Below are 18,851 nucleotides of genomic sequence, written 5' to 3'. Positions count from 1 at the left end.
ATTCCATCCTCCACTTGCTAAGCGGCAGCCAGCAGGACAGTTTTCTGTCTGCACCCGTGTCTGAGCGTCTCAGCTTTCACCTGGATAAATGCGTGCTCCTTTCTGCCAAGATTTTCAGCCACGTGAAAGTGGGGCACGCGCACAGCCTCACCTGTGGTGTCAAATCGGCACCTCCACGCTTCTCTCGCTGTGAAACCTTTGAGAGCTGGTGATACCTTCACCTGGAGGTTTCGTCTGGCTCCAGCTCTCCAGATGCTTGCACGCTGAGCGAGAAACACATGAGTGGCCCCGCAGTCGGTCCAGCAGCGGCAGGCAGAGCAGGCAGGATGCAAGCCCTGTGGCGGGAGGTGGGGTCCCTGCGCTTTCTTTTTGCTTAGCTACTCGCCCAGCACAGCCTTCGGCAGGGCTCGGGCAGAGCCACATCTGCAGCACTTATTTATATATTTTACCTCCCCTCGCTTCTCGGAGAAATCAATTCCATTCCCCCAAACAAAGGCAAAGGCCTTGAGGAGATATTGATCTGTGGCAGAGCCGGAGAGGGGAGTATTTGTGACACAGAGATGCTCTTTTGTAAGTAAAAGATAATTACCAGATCATGGGGACACTCGCTGAATGGGATGACATTAAATAGGCATCAGGGTGAAGGGCACTGGGGCTCTGAATGAAGGATTAAAATAGCGCTTTCCTCCCCGCCGGCAGCAGCCCCTCCTCTCCGCTTTCCCCTGCCCTTGCTCTTTGTCCCGCTCCTCGCCCCCCGCTCTCCTGTAGTCCCCCAGATCCCCCCCATCCCAGCTCTCTGCCCTCTCCCCCGGCTGCCCATGCCCTGTCTGCCCGCTGCCATCCCCATCCCAGGCGCGGTGCAGCGCTGGCCCCAGCGCACCCCCCTCACCGCTTCGCCCATCTCTGGCCGGAGCTGACGGGTCCCCGTTCCCAAAATCAGGGTGACACAAGTGGCCCTGTCCCAGGGAGCTGGGGAAGGAGCTGCCACATCCACCCGGCGCAGAGGGAGCAGGCATTAACATTTAGAGATGAGTTTAAAGCAAGGAAAAGGGTTTATCCAGACACGGCGAGGGCGTGGACACGTTTTACAGTGGGTTGGGAAGGGCTGGTCCCGGTGCTCCTGGGGTCCCGAGAGCCTTCGCTCTCCTTGCTCCGGTGTGAAGCTTCAGCTGATGCCAAGGGGGTGGCCATGGCTGTGGGACGGCGCCAGGCTCCGTGCCTTTACCTGCCTCCATTCCTCCCCCGGGGAAGGGTTTGGCATGGGGTGCTGAACCCAGCCCCGTGACGGTGCCCTGCACTGGGGGACGAGGCGGGGGGAGGACGGCAGAGCCACGGCACGCCGCGGGCACAGCCGGATTCGCCGTGCAACACGGTGACGACTGGGAGAGCCGCTGGCAATCGAGTCTTGTGAATTGTCACATTGCAGTGCCGTAAAACAACCCAAAATACCACAGCGCAAACCATCCCTGTTTATTTACACTGCCAGCATTCTCTTACTTCCTTGGTAAGACGCCGCGAATGGACTGCGGTGCATCGGGAACCCCTGGTGGGATGAGCCGCCCTGGGACGGGCCGCTCAGGACCGGAGGCTCCACGGGAACATCGGGGGTGACTGCCCCGCCGCCGGGTCCCAGCCAGGCCCCTGCCTGCAGCCACCTTCAGCCGCTGCAGTGGTTTTGGCCGTGCCGCTCCCAGGCTGCAGTTCCCCATCTGGCACTTCCTCGGCTCCCAGCAAGGCTCGGGAGGCAGCGCCGAAGCGTGAGCGAGGTGTCCGAGCAGCGAGCCGCGATTTCTGCGCTTCCATCTGCCAGCAGCTCCCTCGCCCAGCCCTGGCCTCGCCGTGCATTAAGTGCCTGCCATCAGCAGGCAGGAGCTGGCTTCGCAGCCCGACCGGCACCGTGCAAAAACAACGGAGCGGGAAACCTTGTGCCTTTAAAAGAAAAAAACGGGAAAAAAAAAAGCCCATTACCATTATTGAATAAAATACCAACAATTTAAAAAAAAAAAACTCTTTTAAATATTGTTGCTGCATTTCCAGCTGTTAAAATCTTCTGTATTTAGTTATCATAATAACAAAATGCCGAGGCTGATTTGAGCAGCAGGGAGGCAGCACCATTATTCAGAAGGGTTTTAAATGATCGGGTTTTCTTCGGCGCAGTGGTGCTCTCCTGCCTATTAGAAGTCCCTTTGTTGCCTCGGCACCTCCGGCCGGGGCGGCGGGGGTGGCACGGCGTGTGGGTGGAGGGCCCTGGCGAGCTCTTAGCAGCTCGGCAGCCCCCGGCTTGGCGGAGCGGCGAAGGAAGGTGCTGTGCCGCCGCGGGGCTCCTCGCCACGGGGAGGAGGAAGCGGTGCCGCTGGCCTGCCCTGCTGCTGCCGCCCGCCTGCTCTTCTGGCACAGGGTGCCAGCGTGCAAACGCAGCGAAGGAGGCCTGCAAAAGTTCCTGCTCGTGGGTGTTCAGGGAATACAGCTGGCGCTGGGAACGTTGCAGGGAGTGCTTAAAATAGCAGAAGCCGGCCGGCTCCATTTTGCCGGCGCCGCGCAGCAGCGGTTCCCCCCGCGCAGCGGTTAGGAAAGGCTGGGTTCTGCTGCTGGCACGCGGTGCTTGCAACAGCTCCTTAATTTCCTTCCTATAGAGAAAAGCTATTTTTGTCCCATCTCCCCAAGGCCGTGAGGCTTGGCAGAGACGTTAGGAAGCGCGGGAAGATGGCTCAGAAGCATCTTCAGCGGGTGGGCGGAGGCGGGCGGCTGCTGCGAGCGGGACCACGCGGGCTTGTGCAGGAGGGGCCGGCGTGCGAGCACCCGTCGGGCCGCGCACTGCACGTGGGGGCCGTGGGGAGGAGGCCACGGAGCTCAGGACGGCGTGGCTCCATCAGAAAGAAGAAACCTGCCCTGGCCACCGCTGCTGAGGACGTGCCAGCTTCTTGGTGCTGGGAGATGGCAGCGCTGCGTGCTCAAGCCCGCGGTGCCGCCAGGCAGGGCTGGAGCCCCAGCAGCCTCGGGAAGGAGCGAGGCCGAGGGAGGACACGGGCTGAGCCTCCCGGCAGCCTCCCGGCAGCTGCCCGGGCACACGCAGGCCATGTAAACACGAGTCCCCATATTGTCCCCAGCCTCCGCACCGCTGCGGCGTGTTCCCCAAAAGGTTACCTCCAGCGAGCGGCGCATTGTGGGTAATGAGATGCAAATTGATAGAGAGACAATAAGGCTGTCTTGTGAGCCGTTCCGACGGGGGCCAGTGTTTAAAAGTCAGCCTGATTGCCTCTCTGGCAATTTGCATAGCATTAACCGGAGAGATTTTCTTTTTAAACTTGAACTTTTTTTTTTTTTCCAGAGGTCACCTCAAACTAATTACATCTCCGAGGCTGCTTTACAAAAGAGGGCTCTGCGGATGTGATTACAGGGTTTGGAGTGTAAGGAGGAGACTTTCCTGGCACGGGGAGGGGGGAAGGCCCCGTCCACGTGAACTCGGGCAGCTTTTCGTGCACGCTCTGAGGCCAGTTAATACCAGAGCCCCGCTCACTGCCGTCGGGTCTGTGTGGGTGCCGGAGCACAGCGGCTGCCATGGGAGGCGAGAGCAGCAGGGCTGGAGCACGAGCACCCAGAAGGGGTCCGTCCCCTCCCTCGTCCCCTCCAGCGAAGGCACAGCCTCCTGCCTGGCTTCGTCTTGGCAAGTTTGGGGCTGGCAGCGGACAGGACTCTGCCTGCCTGGGAAGTGCGGTGAGCGAGGGCTGGAGGAGCCAAGTCCTGGTGTGTTTGCGCCTTTTCCTTCGCTGCAGCTGAGCCCAAGCAGGGGTTTCGAGGTGTTTTCTGCTCAGCCCGTGTAAACCCGGGCCGGGAAGTCGCCAGCACCGCACTCGGCCGGGGGAAGGCCTGCGCCTGGCCCCGCGGCAGGCTGGTGCAGGCGGGGCAATTGGCTTTAGCAGCTGAATTCTGCGGGGGGCATTTTGGGCTCAGGCTGGTCCGGTGCCCACCGAGTGTAGATGTTGGCTAACCCAGCTCGCTACAAGCGGGGCGAGGAGCAGGGCTTCCTCTGGGCAGCCGTGCCGGCGGATCCCAGCAACGACTCCGAGCAAAGGAGAGCGATGGGCAGCGCTGGAGGGAGCTGCAGCTGCCGCCCTCCCCCAGCAAAGTGGCTTCCCGGCCTGCGAGCGAGCAGCTGCAGCGAGGCCGATGCAGACGTGTGGCCAGCCACAGCTTTTACGGAGCGACTCTCATTATCGGGCCTGTCTTCAAGACGTGAGGCACGCGTTTGGTGCTCAGTGATCCCGGGCAGGCGTCGGGTGGCCCCTCCAGCTGGCGTCTGTCTGACGGGGCCGCGACGCTCTGCCCTGCGCTGCGCAGCCCCTGTAAGGCAGCCTCAGCGCCGCGGCGGGTGTGAAGAGCCAGCTGGGCAATTTTATGACCATTAATATCATTTGTAGTTATGCCGGCCATGACGATGATACAAATAATTAAATCTCATGCTTCACGGCGTCAGCTGATCACTTGCTGCAGTTGGGAGCGAGTCTCCGACGTGGAGCGTGCGCGCCTGGTTAACTCCAGGCGTGGGGCTCGCTCTGCACTCCCCTCCCTCAGGGCTCCTTCCTCGCTTTCCTTTCCCCTGGCTGCAGTCGTGAATGAGCCCCAGGGATCCTGCTCTCATCCTTCACAAAAGCACAGCAAGAGAGGTCGCCACGGAGGCCTCTCAGCAGGGACTGGTGTGGCTGGAGGCAGGCCCACACGGGTCTGCCTCGTGCTCTCCATCAGTGCCTGCCCGGCGCATCTCCAGCAGCCCGGCCAGCTGATCCCGGGGCCCTGACACCTCTCCGACTTCCCCAGTCCTCCCTGCTGCTGTTTCTGGAGGCGGGAGGTGCCGGAGGAGCAGCCTGCTCCGCGATGGCAGCCCCGCAGGTGGATCCACTCGGGTGGCATCGTGTGCCCCCACCCAGGTCCTCCTGCCTCTCGTTCGTTTGCCTCCCACCTTCTGGCCATCCCCATACGCTGGGTCCTTGGGATCTTTTTTGTGGGCTGCCTCAAAGCCTTTGTCATTTCCCACCAAGCCATCGTGTGGCCACCGCCTCCTCCTGCAGCGATCTTCAGCCTCCTCCTCCTCCTCCTCGGCTCCCGGAGAAGCTCTTCCTTCCAGCTCTTCCCTCCGGCCGAGGCCAGCTCCCCAAAGGCTGATCATCTTCTCCCTGCCATCCTTCCCCAGTGAGTTTTAGCATGTTGGCTGGAATGTTAGGCCCCGGAGCAGAGCTCTCTGTGTGCCTGTCGGCAGCTCCAATGCTCTTGGTGTTTTCTCCATCAGCGGCCCCTTCCCGGGGGCGGCGTGCTGGTTCCCGACCCCGGGGGACAGAGGGCGGGTGCGTGGTGGCACCTGGGCAGCTCCAGCTCAACGGGTCCCTGTGGGACTGTCACTGGGATGGCTTCGTGTCTTGGCGAGGGAATTGGGATGGGGAAATGGAGCAGAGAATATTTTTATATTTTTCCTTCTTTTTTTTCTTTCTCTTTCCTCTTTTTTTTTTTTCTTTCCTAAAGATTGAGTATAATCAGAGCTAATCAGAAAATTATGAGCTGTCTGATTGCTGATTAGATTCCTAATGTTAATATAGTCAAGAAGCCTCTCTTAGTGTTGTATTTTAAGAGAAGTGTAAAAATAACGTCTTAGGAGAGAGTCGGAGCCGCTGGAGCAGCAGGGAATCCAGCGCTGGCCCCAGCGAAGGAGAGCGGCGTTTCACCGCTGGGACGAAATCTGGGCCGGCAGGGAGGGAAGGGACAGGCAGGACCCGTCACCGGGCACGCTGAAAGGGACACAGGAGTGGGTAGTGCTCGGTGCTGCTCAGCACCATCGTTGCTGCCCCTTTTTTCGCTGGTTTCACAGGTGTGCCAAGCTGTGAAGTCTGGCCACCCATCTCTCAGCTTTCCACTGCTCAATGTCCCCGTGCTGCTCCCCGATGTCCCCAGGCTGCTCCTCGATGTCCCCAGGCTGCTCCCCGATGTCCCCAGGCTGCTCCTCGATGTCCCCAGCTGCCGGCAGCAGTGGCTGGCAGGACTGGGCAGGCTGAGGCTGTGCAGGGAGCTCACCCACACTCCTCTTGCAGGGCCGTGCCCTGCAGAGCAGGCGGCAGGCTGGGCACGGGGCTGAGATGCTGTCCGGGGTGCTGAGCACAGAGGACATCTTCCCCGGGATGCTGGAGGGAGCTGGGGGAAGTCCTGGTCCTCTTCAGGCTGCTCATGCTTGGCTGAGCCATTGCAGAAATCTTCAGGGCATCGCAGAGGCAGAATGAGGTGGGGACGCTGCATCACGGGTCGAAGCCTTTAGTCTGGCAAAGACCCGTAAGACCGTCGGGTCCGGCTATCCCCTAACACTACCACGTCCAGCACTAAACCACGTCCCTTAGCACCACATCCACACACCCCTTAAACACCTGCAGGGACAGTGCCCGATTCCAGTGCCTAGGCAGCGCCCAAATTCATCCTGGTACCCGATCTAAACCTCCCCGGTGCAGCTTGGGGCCATCTCCTCGCATCCTATCAGTTACCACCTGAGATAAGAGACCCGAGAAAACACAGCGTGCGAGTGTCAGGCACAAAGGAGCCGGCTCTCTGCCGCTCCTCACCTCTCCTTGCTCCCTTTCCACCTCCCCGGCTGCACGGCAGGCATTGTGCTCTGGCACGCCGATGCTCCGTTAACAAGCTGCTCTGCGTTCGCCGCGTGCTCTGCCTCCATTCATCCCGACGGCGGTGCTGTGTAGGGGACTACGCGCTGTAATTGTCCCCCATTGTCACCACTTAATAACTTAGGGCGATGTTATCGCAGGAATTGTTACTTTTTTTTTTTTTTTTTTGCTAACTTTGATGAATTATATTTTGTTCTTAACGAATAGTAAAAAAAAAAAAAATCAGGGAATGGTGAAAGGAGGAAGAGGTTAGACAGGAGTCTGCTCTCATTGCCGAGCAGGCTCAGTAACACCGTCTGCAGCCTGCGTCTGGGCTGCTTTTGCTTCCAGGAACGGGCCACTGCCTCTCTGCGTCGGGCATGCAGAACCCCAGCAGGTATGAGCAGCTCCCAAGCGTTTGCCAGCACCTCTGAGCTTACGGTTCCCAAATCCGCATCTGGCAGGGGAAAAAGAAACCCCGAATTCACGGCGGTAAGCAGAGGGAGCCGGCTGCCCGCGCAGAGCCGCCCGGGTGGGAGGCAGGGGAGGGCCCGGGATCGGCGAGGCGGAAGGCACGCACCCAAATGAGTTTTTCCCTGTAACACATGTCCTGACCTTTTTTAAAAAATGAAATCCATTTTTATTAATTTTTTCTTTTTATCGCATTGGGCCGTGCAACATTAAAGATACGGCTGTGGAAAAGGTCAGGGAACGTGTAGTTGTTGAAATCTTGTTCCGGCTGATGGCTTTTCCCTTAGGGGAGCTCTCCTGCTCTTTTCTCCTCCCCCAGCCTGGTCTTTAAAGCAAAAGGCGTCGGGGTGCCTGCGCTTTTAGGCTCAGCAGTAAGGCAGAAAGGCACTTCTGAAGCGGGACCGAGGGGGGGGCCCCGCGGGCTCTCAAGTGGGTCTGTGTTGAGGCTTGTTGGGGAAATGATAGTCGGGGAGCATCAGGGCTCGGTGGAACCCCGAACACGGAGGGGCCCGGGGCGAAGGCACGAGGTCGCAGCTCCCTGCTTGGTGCCGGCTGGGTGTTCGCGTCAGGCCCGGCCCCGGCCGCGGTGGGGTTTGCTCCTGCTGGGCTCCTGCTTGTCCCGGCACCCCAAGGGAGCTGGTCGTGAGCTGCACTCGCTGCGCTGTGAAAAGGCAGAGTTAACCCAAAGGACCTCAGTTTTAGGCTGCGGGTGAGAGGACAGGCGGGCAAGACCAGCGATGTTGGTGCTAAGGCCGCGGGCAGCCCGTGACGAGCAGGCAGCCGTGCACGCGCTGGGTGCCCCGGCTTTCCGCAGCCATTTCGCTTTGTTTGCAAACCACTTAATTAGCCACTCGGCACAGGCAGAAAACGCTCGCAATTATTCTGAAAATGCCTCAAAATATTCCTCGGCGCGGTTTAAGCAGATGTAGGCTGTCAGCAGGCCGATGGTAGCTGCGGGCGGTGTGTTGGCTGCTATCTCACGCGCCGGGCCAGATACTTCCCGGTGTGGCGGCACAACCTGGTTCTGGCAACCGGAGTCCGCTGAAGGGGAGCCACCAGCATCCTTCCCGAGAGAGCTCGGCTAATCCACAGCAGCACAGGCCAGCGTAGCCGTGCTGCTTTCCTAAAAGCGATCCCGAGGCTGGCGTCCAGCTCCAGGCTGTGGGATTTGGGGTCAGAAGGGCTGGTTTTGGTGCCGGTGCCCCTCGGCTGGTGCCCTGCTGAATGGCAGGGCCCTGTGCCATTTTGGTGCGTCCCGGGGAGATCTCTGCGCGCTGAAATCTGCCCTCCCGTAAAAACCTGCTAACGGAGGGACTGGCGCTGCTGCCTGAGGTGGTGTGCGGAAACCCCCGTGCGGCTGAGGGGCTTTCTGCAGCCCGCACAGCGCAGCGAGGGGCGATACCTTAAAACAGATCCGTTGTCCATGGCTCCCAGTGCCAACTTCCTACCAGCCTTGGAACTCGCAGCACAAAATGGGAAGGACTGGTGGCTTTACAAGGGAAAATGAGATTCCCCATCTCTCCTTGTGTCTGCTGCGACCCGGCCAGGCAAACGCCTTGTGCTCCTGCCCAAGTGGCGAGCTGGATCGCGCCCTTCTTTTCTTTCCTTTTTTCCCAAACTGCCGTTCCCCTGAGCTCTAAGTAAAATCGATTTTTAAGTGAAACTATCTTTTATAATTGCCGGTGAAATGCCTTGTGGTTCTTGTAATGGATTTTGAACTGTGACAAGTCCTACTCGATGATCGGAACTGGAGCTCCACGGATTATTTGAATGGCATTTAGGGAGCGTCGCTGGACTGAATGCTCTGGAGTTGGAGCAAGGAGGGGCTGGGGCTGGCGCTGGGGTGAAACGCCGACTGGCACCACGGGACCACGGGCCATAAGCCGCGTCTCCTGCAGCCCCTCTCCCCTCTGTGGAGCCGCACAGGGCTCACGATGCTCTTGCTCAGCCGTCAGGAGCACGGAGCAAATGGGACCAGTGTGGCAGCACTGCCCTTTTGTCCTTGGCACTTTTCCATTTGCAGGAAGTTCAGCTCTGTTCTGGAGTCCTGGAAGATGCTGTTGGGGTAGGAAAAAACGGGCAGTGATGCTCTCCCTTTCCTCCTTCCCAGCGCTGGGGTCCTGCCCCGCACCCTCGGCATAGCACGGGCACGGAGACGACTGTGCCTTTGCATCCCTCAGCAAGCACCAGCTGGGCTGGGGGTCAAGGTCTGGAAGTCCTTGAGGTATTGGCCACCCTCTCCTAGCTAAGCACCGTGGCTTTCTTCGCCCTCTGACGGGCAGCAGAGCGTTGGCTGCCAGCCCCAGTCCCAGCCTCCCGCAGGATCCGGGCACGAGAGGAGGAGAGACGGGCTCCGGCCACCCCGTTCCCTTCCAGCGCTGCCCGTGCTGCGCGGCGGAAAGAGTTATTGACAAACAAGTTAGTGCTGTGAAAGAGAAATGCTGCAGCGCTTTGTGAAGCCGCCTCCGTGATCAATACTGGGCCATGGCTAAGCCGGCTGCCGACTGGATTTCAGATGGTGGCTGCTGGGGTAATAAGAGCCCTGGGATCAACTGTCTCGGAGATTATTACAGGATGAGATGCTTCGCTGCCTTACAGTGTTTACTGAAGATTTATATTCCCTGCATGTGTATAAGGGGGCTGTCTTTCTGTGCTGGTTGGTGATTTCTGATGGTGCACGTACCGCGCCGCTATGGGTCACTCGGGGTTGTGGTGCCAGTCCCAGTTCGGGGTGTGCCTCGCGTGGAGGAGAGGCTTGGTGCTGGAGGAGAGGCTTGTGCCGTGCTTGTTCCTCTTCCTTGTTTGCTTTGAGCCTTCTCTTTTTAACCTTTTACCTGTGTTTTGTCGCTTTTGGAGGAGGACTGGGCTGACGACGCGGTGTGGACCTCTGATGCCCCGTAGCCAGGGGCTGTTTGCATCTTCAGCACAGCTCTCTCCTGCCAGCTGTTTGCTCAGGTGCTGGAGGTTAATGCACTTCGTGCCGCTCCGGAGGCGCTGAGATGAGGGTGATAACAGAGAGCGGAAGGGAAAATGAAGGCTTAGCAGGAGCAGCTCCCCACCGCAGCAAAACCAGCCGCTGCACACGCCCTCAGTGGCTCTGGGGAGAAGTCAGAGCTGGGAAAAGCACCCCAGGCTCCCTCGTGCACGGCGGGGAGGTAAAGAGGGTGCGAAGTCGCATTTCCCAGTCTCTGCTCACCTTTAAGCTGGTGCTGAGCTGGAACAGCAGGAAATCTGGCTCGGAGCGTGTTTCATTTCCTTCCCATGGACAGCGGATCGCAGCATGGGTAAATTAATCTGTTTAAGCCTCCAGTTGATGTATTTTTGTAGGGCACAGCAAAACGAGCAAAAATCCTGAGCCCCCCCGTTCTACCCCAGCTCCGCAGCCCCCCGGGAGCATCAGCACGGGTGTGGGTGCTTTATTGCCTTGGGGACGCTTGGGGCACCGGGGTGGCACTGCTGCTGTTACGCTGCTTGGCCACCCATTGCAGAGGGTTTGCCGTAATCGTGTTTTATAAATCCAGCCTTGGCCTTTGGGCTCTCTGTATAGATCTCCAGTCTCTGCTCGGCTGCCTCCCGAGTTAAATCCACTGAGCTGAGCGAGTCGGGAACATCCAGGGCATACTTATGTGCCACGGCTGGGCTGGGAAGAGGGATGTAGCAGAGAGCATCGTGCCGTTCTCCTTTGGAAAGCCACAGGGCAAGCAGCAGCCCTGCACTGGGACGCAGGGAGCGGGGCCCTGGCAGGAGGAGCGCCGCACTGAGCACGAAGGCGGCCGGGGCACGATGGAGACCCTGCGGCACCTTCCCCCCGCAGGCCCCGCCACGGACAGGCACTGTTGGGATCTTGAGAAAGCAATCCCTTGCAAATCTCCCGCTGGCCTTTTCTGACCGGCAGAGTTGTTTCGGTTCAGTGTTTGCAGCCTCTGCATCTCCTCTCCTTAGCCCTCAGTGGCTCCTTGGAGACAAACCGCGCTCCTCGGAGTGCGCCAGCCAAGGCAGCAGAGCCTGCTGGAAGTGTGGCCCTGTCCGCTGGCCAAACCTGCAGGCGTGATGTTGTTGGTAATTCCTCTAATCGTTCCTGCTGCTTGACCCACACAATCGACAGCCACGTTTCTGGCCATGGAGGACATGGGATGAGCACCAACAGGGAGCAGCAGTGCCGCCAGGGTGGCAGAGCCCCGCTGCTGTTTCGGGAGCCAGTCTCTGTTCGCCCGCTGGCAGGGCTGCACTCGGGCTGGCTGGGAGCCCACAGGGGAGCCCAGGGCACACGGCACTTGCTGCAGCAGCACTTCGTGCCTGCAAGCGAGCAGCTTTCAGGGGCCCGAGCACCACGGGCATCTGGCAGTCCCTGCACGCAGCGCGGCTGGAGATGGACCGATTGATCCGCAGCACTTGACAAATAATGGTTTAATCGTTATTAAGGATTAGAAATAATCCTTGAGCTGTAGCGATCACGATCACATTATTCACGATGAACTATTCCCCGAGCCTGCCGTCGTGGCCGGCCCCACCGTGCACCCTTCGCAGCGGGGAGAGCTGCAGGGGGACGGCAGCGGGCGGCAGAGCGGCAGTGCCGGCCTCCCCCTTCCCTCCTCGACCTCTCGGTCTCTAGCACCGCGCTCGTCTCCCCCTGGAGCCAAAGGAGCCCGTGCGGGGCTGGCACAGCACCCTGGTGTGGCCGTGCCACCCTCCTGCCAGCTCCCCTGTCCCTGTGATGTGCTGCTTATCAAAAAAAGAACATCTGGATTTATTTATTTGTTTCTTGTAAACAAAGTTTTGTCCAGACCGACTTGACAAATTGACATTTTCCAGAGGAAAAATACATTCCGCTGAAGCGCCCGCAGTGGGTGCAGCAGTCACTGAGTGCACCATTTGCAACACTGCAGGCACTTCGCACGAGGCAATGAATAGTTAAAGATGTCCATAAATCTTCCCCGGGCCCGCAATAAACAAACATGCTCTTATCAAGTATAGAAAAATGCATATTTCATCACTGCTGCCTTAAATGCGACTCGGAATAAATGCTCGCCTTTAATCAGCCATCTCGGTGTATAAACAGAGCACAAAGCTGCTGGGGAGGGGATGCGGGATTTGGGCCACAGCTTTGCTAGCTGGAGCTGCAGGGTGCACACCACGCACCAGCCCCCCGGGGCAAAACCGCCCCGGAAGGGAGCGACTCCTTGGCTGTTCTGTTTGGCCACCACGTCCCCGATCCTCTTCTCCCAGCACCGTGAGCTGGAGGCGTTTAACTTCAGCACCCAGCCCATGGCTGCTCTCCCCCCGTGGCCGCTAGCTGTTGAAAGCGGGCGCTTCAGAAATCAAGATGAAAAACGACGAAATGAGGAAGCTCTGACCAGCCTGGGCCGAGATCGCGCTGTGATGGAATATGCATTTCCCTGCACCCGATAAGAACAAGCCGTGTTCTCCACGTGGCAAGATTCATGTCTCTGCCCGCTCGTTCCCTGCGCTTCGCGGCGCTCCTGGTGCCTGGCGGAGGCGTTGAGCTGCGGGCGCTGCCACACCTGGAAGCCGCCCCTTCCTCCTCCTCCTCTCTGACTCGGGGGGCTGGAGGCGACCTGGGCTCCCTGCTCCCCGTGCTCCGGCATGGCTTGCGCAGCACAGAGCACGGCAGCACGTGCAGACGTGTGAGCCCTGCGAGCAGATAGCCAGGGACCCCCCGATGACAGCAGTGCCGGGGGAGCGAGGGATTAGCGCCGGCAGCAAGGCGCATCGCGGCTGGCTGCGTCTCCCCACGATCTGTGAGCTCTCTCGGGAGCCTTCCTGGGATGATGCGACAGCCTCGCTAGCCTCGTGGCTAATCAGTGCCGTACAGATCAGCCACTCAGCCCCTGCAGTGAAATGAGATCCTGACCGGTGCCAGCAGCCGCCGAGCTGAGGTGGCGCAGCCCTGAGCGAGTTCAAGCGGCAGCGGTTGTGCCGGGGAAGCCGGCTTGCTCCGAGAAGGGCCGGGGTACATGGGGCAGTGCAGCCCCTTCTGCCAGGCTGCCCTTCTCCAGGCCCCACCATCTCCTCCTGCCCCAGCCACGTCCCCTGGTGCCACCGGTGCCCCAACTCGGCACGGGCACTGCCCGAGTCATGTCACGTTCTCCACGCTCACTTTTCTTCTCTCTCTTGCTTTGCAGAGGCTGGCCAACGCCGCGGAGAAGTTCCAGAAAGCGCACCACTGGCAGGACAACATCCGGGTAAGGCTCCGGCTCTCTCACCCCAACCTTCCTTCCACTTGCCCTCCTGGCCGCTGAACTCCCCGAGGTGCTGGGGACGCTCACGGTGACACTCTGCATGTCCCCTTCCTGCTCCCTGTCCCTCGGCCCTTCCCTCCTTGCTCCCCATGATTTTTAAAGCGGGTGCTGCCCGTGCCGCCTGGACGCCCCTGCCCCTGCCATCCCCAGCCCTGACAAAAGCCGACAAAGCAGTTGTGGTGGGAGCAGGCAGAAGGTGAAGGCTGAGCAAAGTCAAGCATTTTGGCCTTGGGTTCCAGGGAGAGGTTTTGGGGGTGGTAGCAGCCGGCCTGGCGCTGGCGGAGGGCAGCGGCTCACGTGCCAGCCCTGCCTGCAGCATCCGACAGCAATGCCAGGCAGGGCTGCTGCTGGGGGAAGGAGCAATCTCGGCTGGGAGAGGGAAGATGTTGTTTTAATGATTGCATTTGACTTTGTAATTATGGCAGTGATAACGCTCAGCAGGAATCTGAAGTGTTCTGCCTGGAAATGTTCTCAAATTCTAGCAGTCATACAAAAGGAAGGAAAGATTGTTTTCCTTTCGGCGCAAACGGATCCTACAATAAAAAAAATCCGAGCCACCCACCCCTTCCTCCGGGCTGGGCCGGATCCTGCCCTGCCATGGGACCTTCCTGCAGTAGCCAAGGGGCCAGCCCGGGGCCAGCCCCGCTGCCAGGCCCTTGCGGGGTGCCGGGGTGCCGGGGTGCCGTTCCTCGCCCACCCAGGCTGCAGCGCAGGCAGGTCTCTGCGCTCAGGCGGTGCTGTCCCTCCGGTGAAGTCCCCGCAGCGGTGGCCTCTGTCCTGTCCCTTCCATCCCCGTTGTCTGAGGCAGCGGCATGATCAGGGGGCGAGCCCAGCCCTCAGGGTGAGCAGTGCCCCTGGGAAGGACATGGCTGTCACCACCGGGCTCCCAGAACACGTTCCTTTGTGTGACGAGCCCCGCGCTTGGTCACCAGTGGCGTTTGTCAGAGGAGGAACCTCTCCTCCATTAGGCCGGTCCCTGCGTGTTGCCGGGGCTTTGCGCCTGCCCGTGCTTCTAGTCCATCCTGTCCACCAGCAAAGGGGGTTTGGCCACTTTGCAGTGCTTGGCTGCCAAATGAGAGTGGTTCGATGTCTCCACGGGACTTGCAAACAGAACCGAAGGTGGAAAGAGAAGTTGTGGAAGAGAAGAGAATAGGACCTGAAGCCAAATCCCGCTCTAGTAGATTGTCCTGCCGTTGGTGACGATCGCCAAGCACAAGATTGGACTTGGAGAGGAAGACGAAGGGCGAGCAGAAGACAAGGCAAGGTGTCGAGCTGTTCAGCTGGTGATTGCCACGTGGCCAGCTTGCGATGGGCACCCACAGCCAGTCCCTGTCCCAGCAGGAGCTGTGTCCTGCAGACACCTGCAGACGCTGAGCTCTCCGGGCCTTGAGGGAGCGTGCCATGCCACTTGTGGGGTGAAACTCACGGGGTTGCCGCGGGCTGGCTGGGTGCGCCGGGTCCTCGGCAGAGCCACGGAGAGCAGCAGAGCATCGGGACAGCAGCAGGCAGGAGAGGAGAACTGGGCAAAGGTAGCCACTTCAACGTCTCTTGCCTCGCTTACAAAAGGTGAGGTGTCCCCGCTGGCCGTCTCGTCCAGCAGACAACTGTCAGCGGTACCCCCGGTCACCAAGTCCTTTCTGCGTGAACACGCTGCCGAATTACTGCCACTTCTTGCCTGAAGATGAGTGGAGGAGACATTAGGAGTTGGGTGAGCACCGCAGCTGGGGTTAGATGCCCCTCCAGGCTCAGCAGGACCATGAGGCCTGGAAGAACCCCCCCCCGCCCCCGGGTCTGTTCCTCAGCAGTTACGCAGGTTTTAGCCCAAATTCCCTCCCATCTTACACAGGAACGGCTGGCTTGGAGTCGAGATGCTTCAGGTCCGGGCGAGGTGGATGCTCAGTTTTTCAGCGCCTGGCTGCTGGAAAACACATTTGGCACCGTTCCTTCTGTCGGGTCGTTTGTCCCCTGAGCCACCCGTGCTCAGGGCAGGCAGAGCCGGAGCAAGGACAGCTGGGTGCTTCTGCTCATCCCCACGGGACCTACGGGCGGCCGCCGTGCCACGGGTCCCCCTCCTCAGCCCCAAATCGCTCCCTCTCCTCCCAGGGCGGTCTTGGTGATGGAAACCACGCCAGCCGCAGCGCCGGGGAGCTCTTGGCTCGTTTTGCCATTCGCGGCACAAACCTTTCAGAAATCCACTTTCGTAGAAAAAATATTTTTAATAGCACTGCTTGCTACCACTTAATCAAGGTAATTAGGAGCGAGTCACCCAGAAACAATGTGCGGCGATGCGTCACCGCCGAGCTTGCCGCAGCTTTATCAGGACAGCCCAGAGCAGGCTGGGACGCTTGATGGAGCGGCGGGTGGAGGGGCTGCGCTGCGGTTTGCGAGGCACCAGGTCGAGCGTGCCACCTCCCGGCCCTCTGCCTCCCGCCGTGCTGCACGCCGGGGCTGTGCCGGGCCCCTGCTGCGGGAGCAGCCCCGTGGGGACGCCCGCGGGTGACAAGGACAATGCCTGCGGCGTCACCGCTCGTCGCAGCTCTCCTGCCTCCCCACCGAGCGGCTTGCTGGCTTTGGCCGTGGCTCTCCCTCCCGCTCGCAGCGTGTCATTTTATAACCTCAAGCTGGAGCTGATGACAGATTGCACCGAGTGCGGTTATTTTTGTGTTTCCATCTGAACGCGTGACGGCAGATGCTGAGTGTTTGCAATGCATTAGTGCTAATGGCAGGACCATTAAACATTAGAGTCGCTCGCTGCAGATGGGTTGCTATGGAAGTTCAGGGGAAAATGAAACAAGAGCAGGAGCGAAAACGGCTGCTAGGCTGCTTCCAGCAGTCGCTCAGAACCGAGCTCTGCATGGGAAGTTTCTTTTCCTTGCTGGTGCTGGGCTTTTTGGTTTTCCTCCCAGCCCTCGGCAGCAGGCGCGGGAGCAGCGGTGCCGACCCACCGTGCCCTGCAGCACGTCGCCGTGCTGCCCCTCGGCCCCCTGCTCAGCCAGCTCCTCTCCGACCCTGCGCTCAGCTTTCCCTCAGGGCTTTCCCTCGGGGCTCGGATGCTTGCCCAGCCCTTCAGACCCGTCCCAGCACCGGCAGCCCGGTCTCGGCTGTGCGCATGCCACGGCACGCAGGAGCAGGCAGGGCTCAGCACCATCCCTGCTGGAGATGCCCCCCGAAACGAGTCACAGCTTGGGACTGATTTTCCCTGCTCGCTCATCTGCCTCTTCCTCTCATTTTACCACTCAAGGCCGGTGCTTGCCCACGCCTCGGGGTCCCCAGCCTGAGCTCCGGGCAGTGACCACTGGGCAGTGGTGGCAGCCGAGCCAGTGGGCCTGGGGATGTGGCCAGATCTGGAGGCTGGAGTCAAAGGCGCAGCCTGCAAAATGCTTCTCAGGGCATCGTCGCGGCTGCGTGTCGGTTTTCTTGGCCGGCCGGAGCTATTTGTCCCTTTAAGGGACACCTAGACACTGCAGAAAGCCAAGCCCACTTTTATGTGCACTTGGCAGGATTATATAAATTGCCTTTAAAAGTTGACTTCTTTATAAGCCATTTTCTGCTTCATAAAATGTTTATTACTGTTGTTTTTCTCCCAGTTCTTCTTCCTCACTTCATTTTTCCATTGCTACACCAGAAAGCTCTCCTCTTCCTCCTGCTGCCCCTCTGCCTCCCCTCTCTCCCTGTGTTTCAGATGCAAAGTGCTTCTCTTCGGGTCCCCTCCCAGCGGCAGGGAAATCGTCTTAGGATTTAACTCCCCTCCCAGGGCTTGGTGCATTTCAGCTCCACGTTTTGCTGTTTTGTACCTGCTTCTCCGAGCGTGCGATTTATGGGACAGCTTCCCCGTAACAAGCCCACATGCCACCCCTTTATGACGGGCGTATTTCCCAAGCAGCTTCCCGTGTAGCGCGCTCGCCGAGCTGCACCGGGCTGACTTGATGGCGTAATTTACACCCAGTGCTTTACATGCGGCGGGTGAGGACCTGGGGGTGTGTGCCGCATGCGCCTTGCTGGGGCAGCAGCCAGCACAGGGACGCTGGGGCTGCTCCAGCGACCTCGATCGGGGCAGTGAAGGGTCGGGGCGGTGAAGGGTCGGCGCCCTGCAGACCCTTTCTCATTTAAAAGTAATCGCCACCCGCTGAGCTGCAGGTAGAGCGGGCTGCAAGAAGGGGCTGTCAGAAACGTCGCTCTGGGAAATGCCATTTTTATTTTTCCGGCAGCGTTTTCCTTCTCTGGGCTTTGCAAGCAGCAAGGCGCGTGTCCGGCGCCGTGATCCCGGGCGGTCCCTCGCGGAGCAGCTTCCCTCCTCACGTGCCTCGCCCGAGAACGAGTCCAGTGCGGAGGGACGTGTCCTCGCCCAGCCGGCGCGCGGGTGCCGAGCATCTCCTCGTGCAGGTCCCCACAGGCAGGAGTGCCAGGATGGCCGAAAGAGGAATGACGCGGGATTTACACCCCTGCAGGTGCAGCGTTACAGCCCGCATCTTGCAGCAGAAAGGCAGCCGAGGCCGTCAGGGTCCCTGAACACGGTGCTCGTCTGGGGGGGAAGCGCCGCGTGCTCTGGGCAATGTTTCTTCCCTCTTTCACCCAGCTCCGGAGCCGCGTGCGCTCGGCACGGAGCCGCCCAAGATGGTCCCGCTGGGAGCCGCCAAGTGGCTCAGCCACAGAAAGGCAACGCCAGGTTCTGGGCAACCAAAAAGCAGGCTTTAGGCACGGGGTGAAGCACGGCGCTTTATGTTCGGGGTAGGTTTGGGGTAGCCGTGCCGTGCCACAGAGGCAGCAGAGGGAGCCCAGGCCTCCCTCCAGCCCCGCGGTGCTCCCTCCATCAATAATTCCCACGTGCAAACAAGGAAGCAAATAACAAAGCCCAGATAATTTCAAGCTCCATTAGAAACGAAACTCAGGGGAAAACGGGATCACTGTTTGCCAAATGGGGAAGGACAGGATGAATAACAGAGATTTCTCTCCCAGGCTCTCGGTGGGGACTGCAGAAGAGCCCAGCACGGTGGTGGGGGAGCGCGGCTGGGTGCCCCACTGGGTGCCTGCGCCGCGAGCAGCGGCCGTGCCGCGCCGTGCCGAGGTGCTGCTGGCTATTTCTCTCCCCCCCCCCGTTCGCTGTTTTACAAGGCTGCACCAGGCTTGGCGTTCAAAGCACCCTTAGAAGGGCAAATGCAAGTTCCTTATCCCCGTTTCATTTTTCTCCTCCTTTAATTACAGATCCTACTTATCGGCTGAGAACAGAAAGATCGTCGCCGTAACCTTGCACTTGCCCTTGTAGAAGGTTTACCTAAAAAGTTAGAAAATAAAATCAAATACTCTAATTTGCAGTCGTCTTGCCATTTCAAACCCAGTTTTCATTACAGCACAGAAAGTGCATTGAAGCTGTGTTTATAACCCCCTTTTAGATAACAAATCACATTTTCTTTTGGCTGGCGAGTGTGTAGAATTGATATTTTTTTTTCAGTTTAATGGGTTTGTGTGTTCAGGAATGATCTCCATC

The 18,851-nt window shown here is 59.5% G+C and overlaps 1 protein-coding gene across 5 annotated transcripts in view; it reads left to right on the top strand.

Moving 5' to 3' along the window:
- Positions 1–18,851, top strand: part of CACNA2D2 (calcium voltage-gated channel auxiliary subunit alpha2delta 2) — a 180,604-nt gene that overhangs the window by 128,149 nt on the left and 33,604 nt on the right. For all 5 annotated transcript variants that reach the window (XM_035337765.1, XM_035337763.1, XM_035337764.1 and 2 more), the window contains exon 4: positions 13,250–13,309. In XM_035337765.1, the coding sequence (XP_035193656.1) occupies positions 13,250–13,309 (60 nt within the window). The remainder of the gene's footprint in view (positions 1–13,249; positions 13,310–18,851) is intronic.

The sequence above is a fragment of the Oxyura jamaicensis genome, chromosome 12 (assembly GCF_011077185.1).
Source record: "Oxyura jamaicensis isolate SHBP4307 breed ruddy duck chromosome 12, BPBGC_Ojam_1.0, whole genome shotgun sequence".
NCBI lineage: Eukaryota > Metazoa > Chordata > Aves > Anseriformes > Anatidae > Oxyura > Oxyura jamaicensis.
This window is presented reverse-complemented; position numbering and strand designations above follow the sequence as displayed.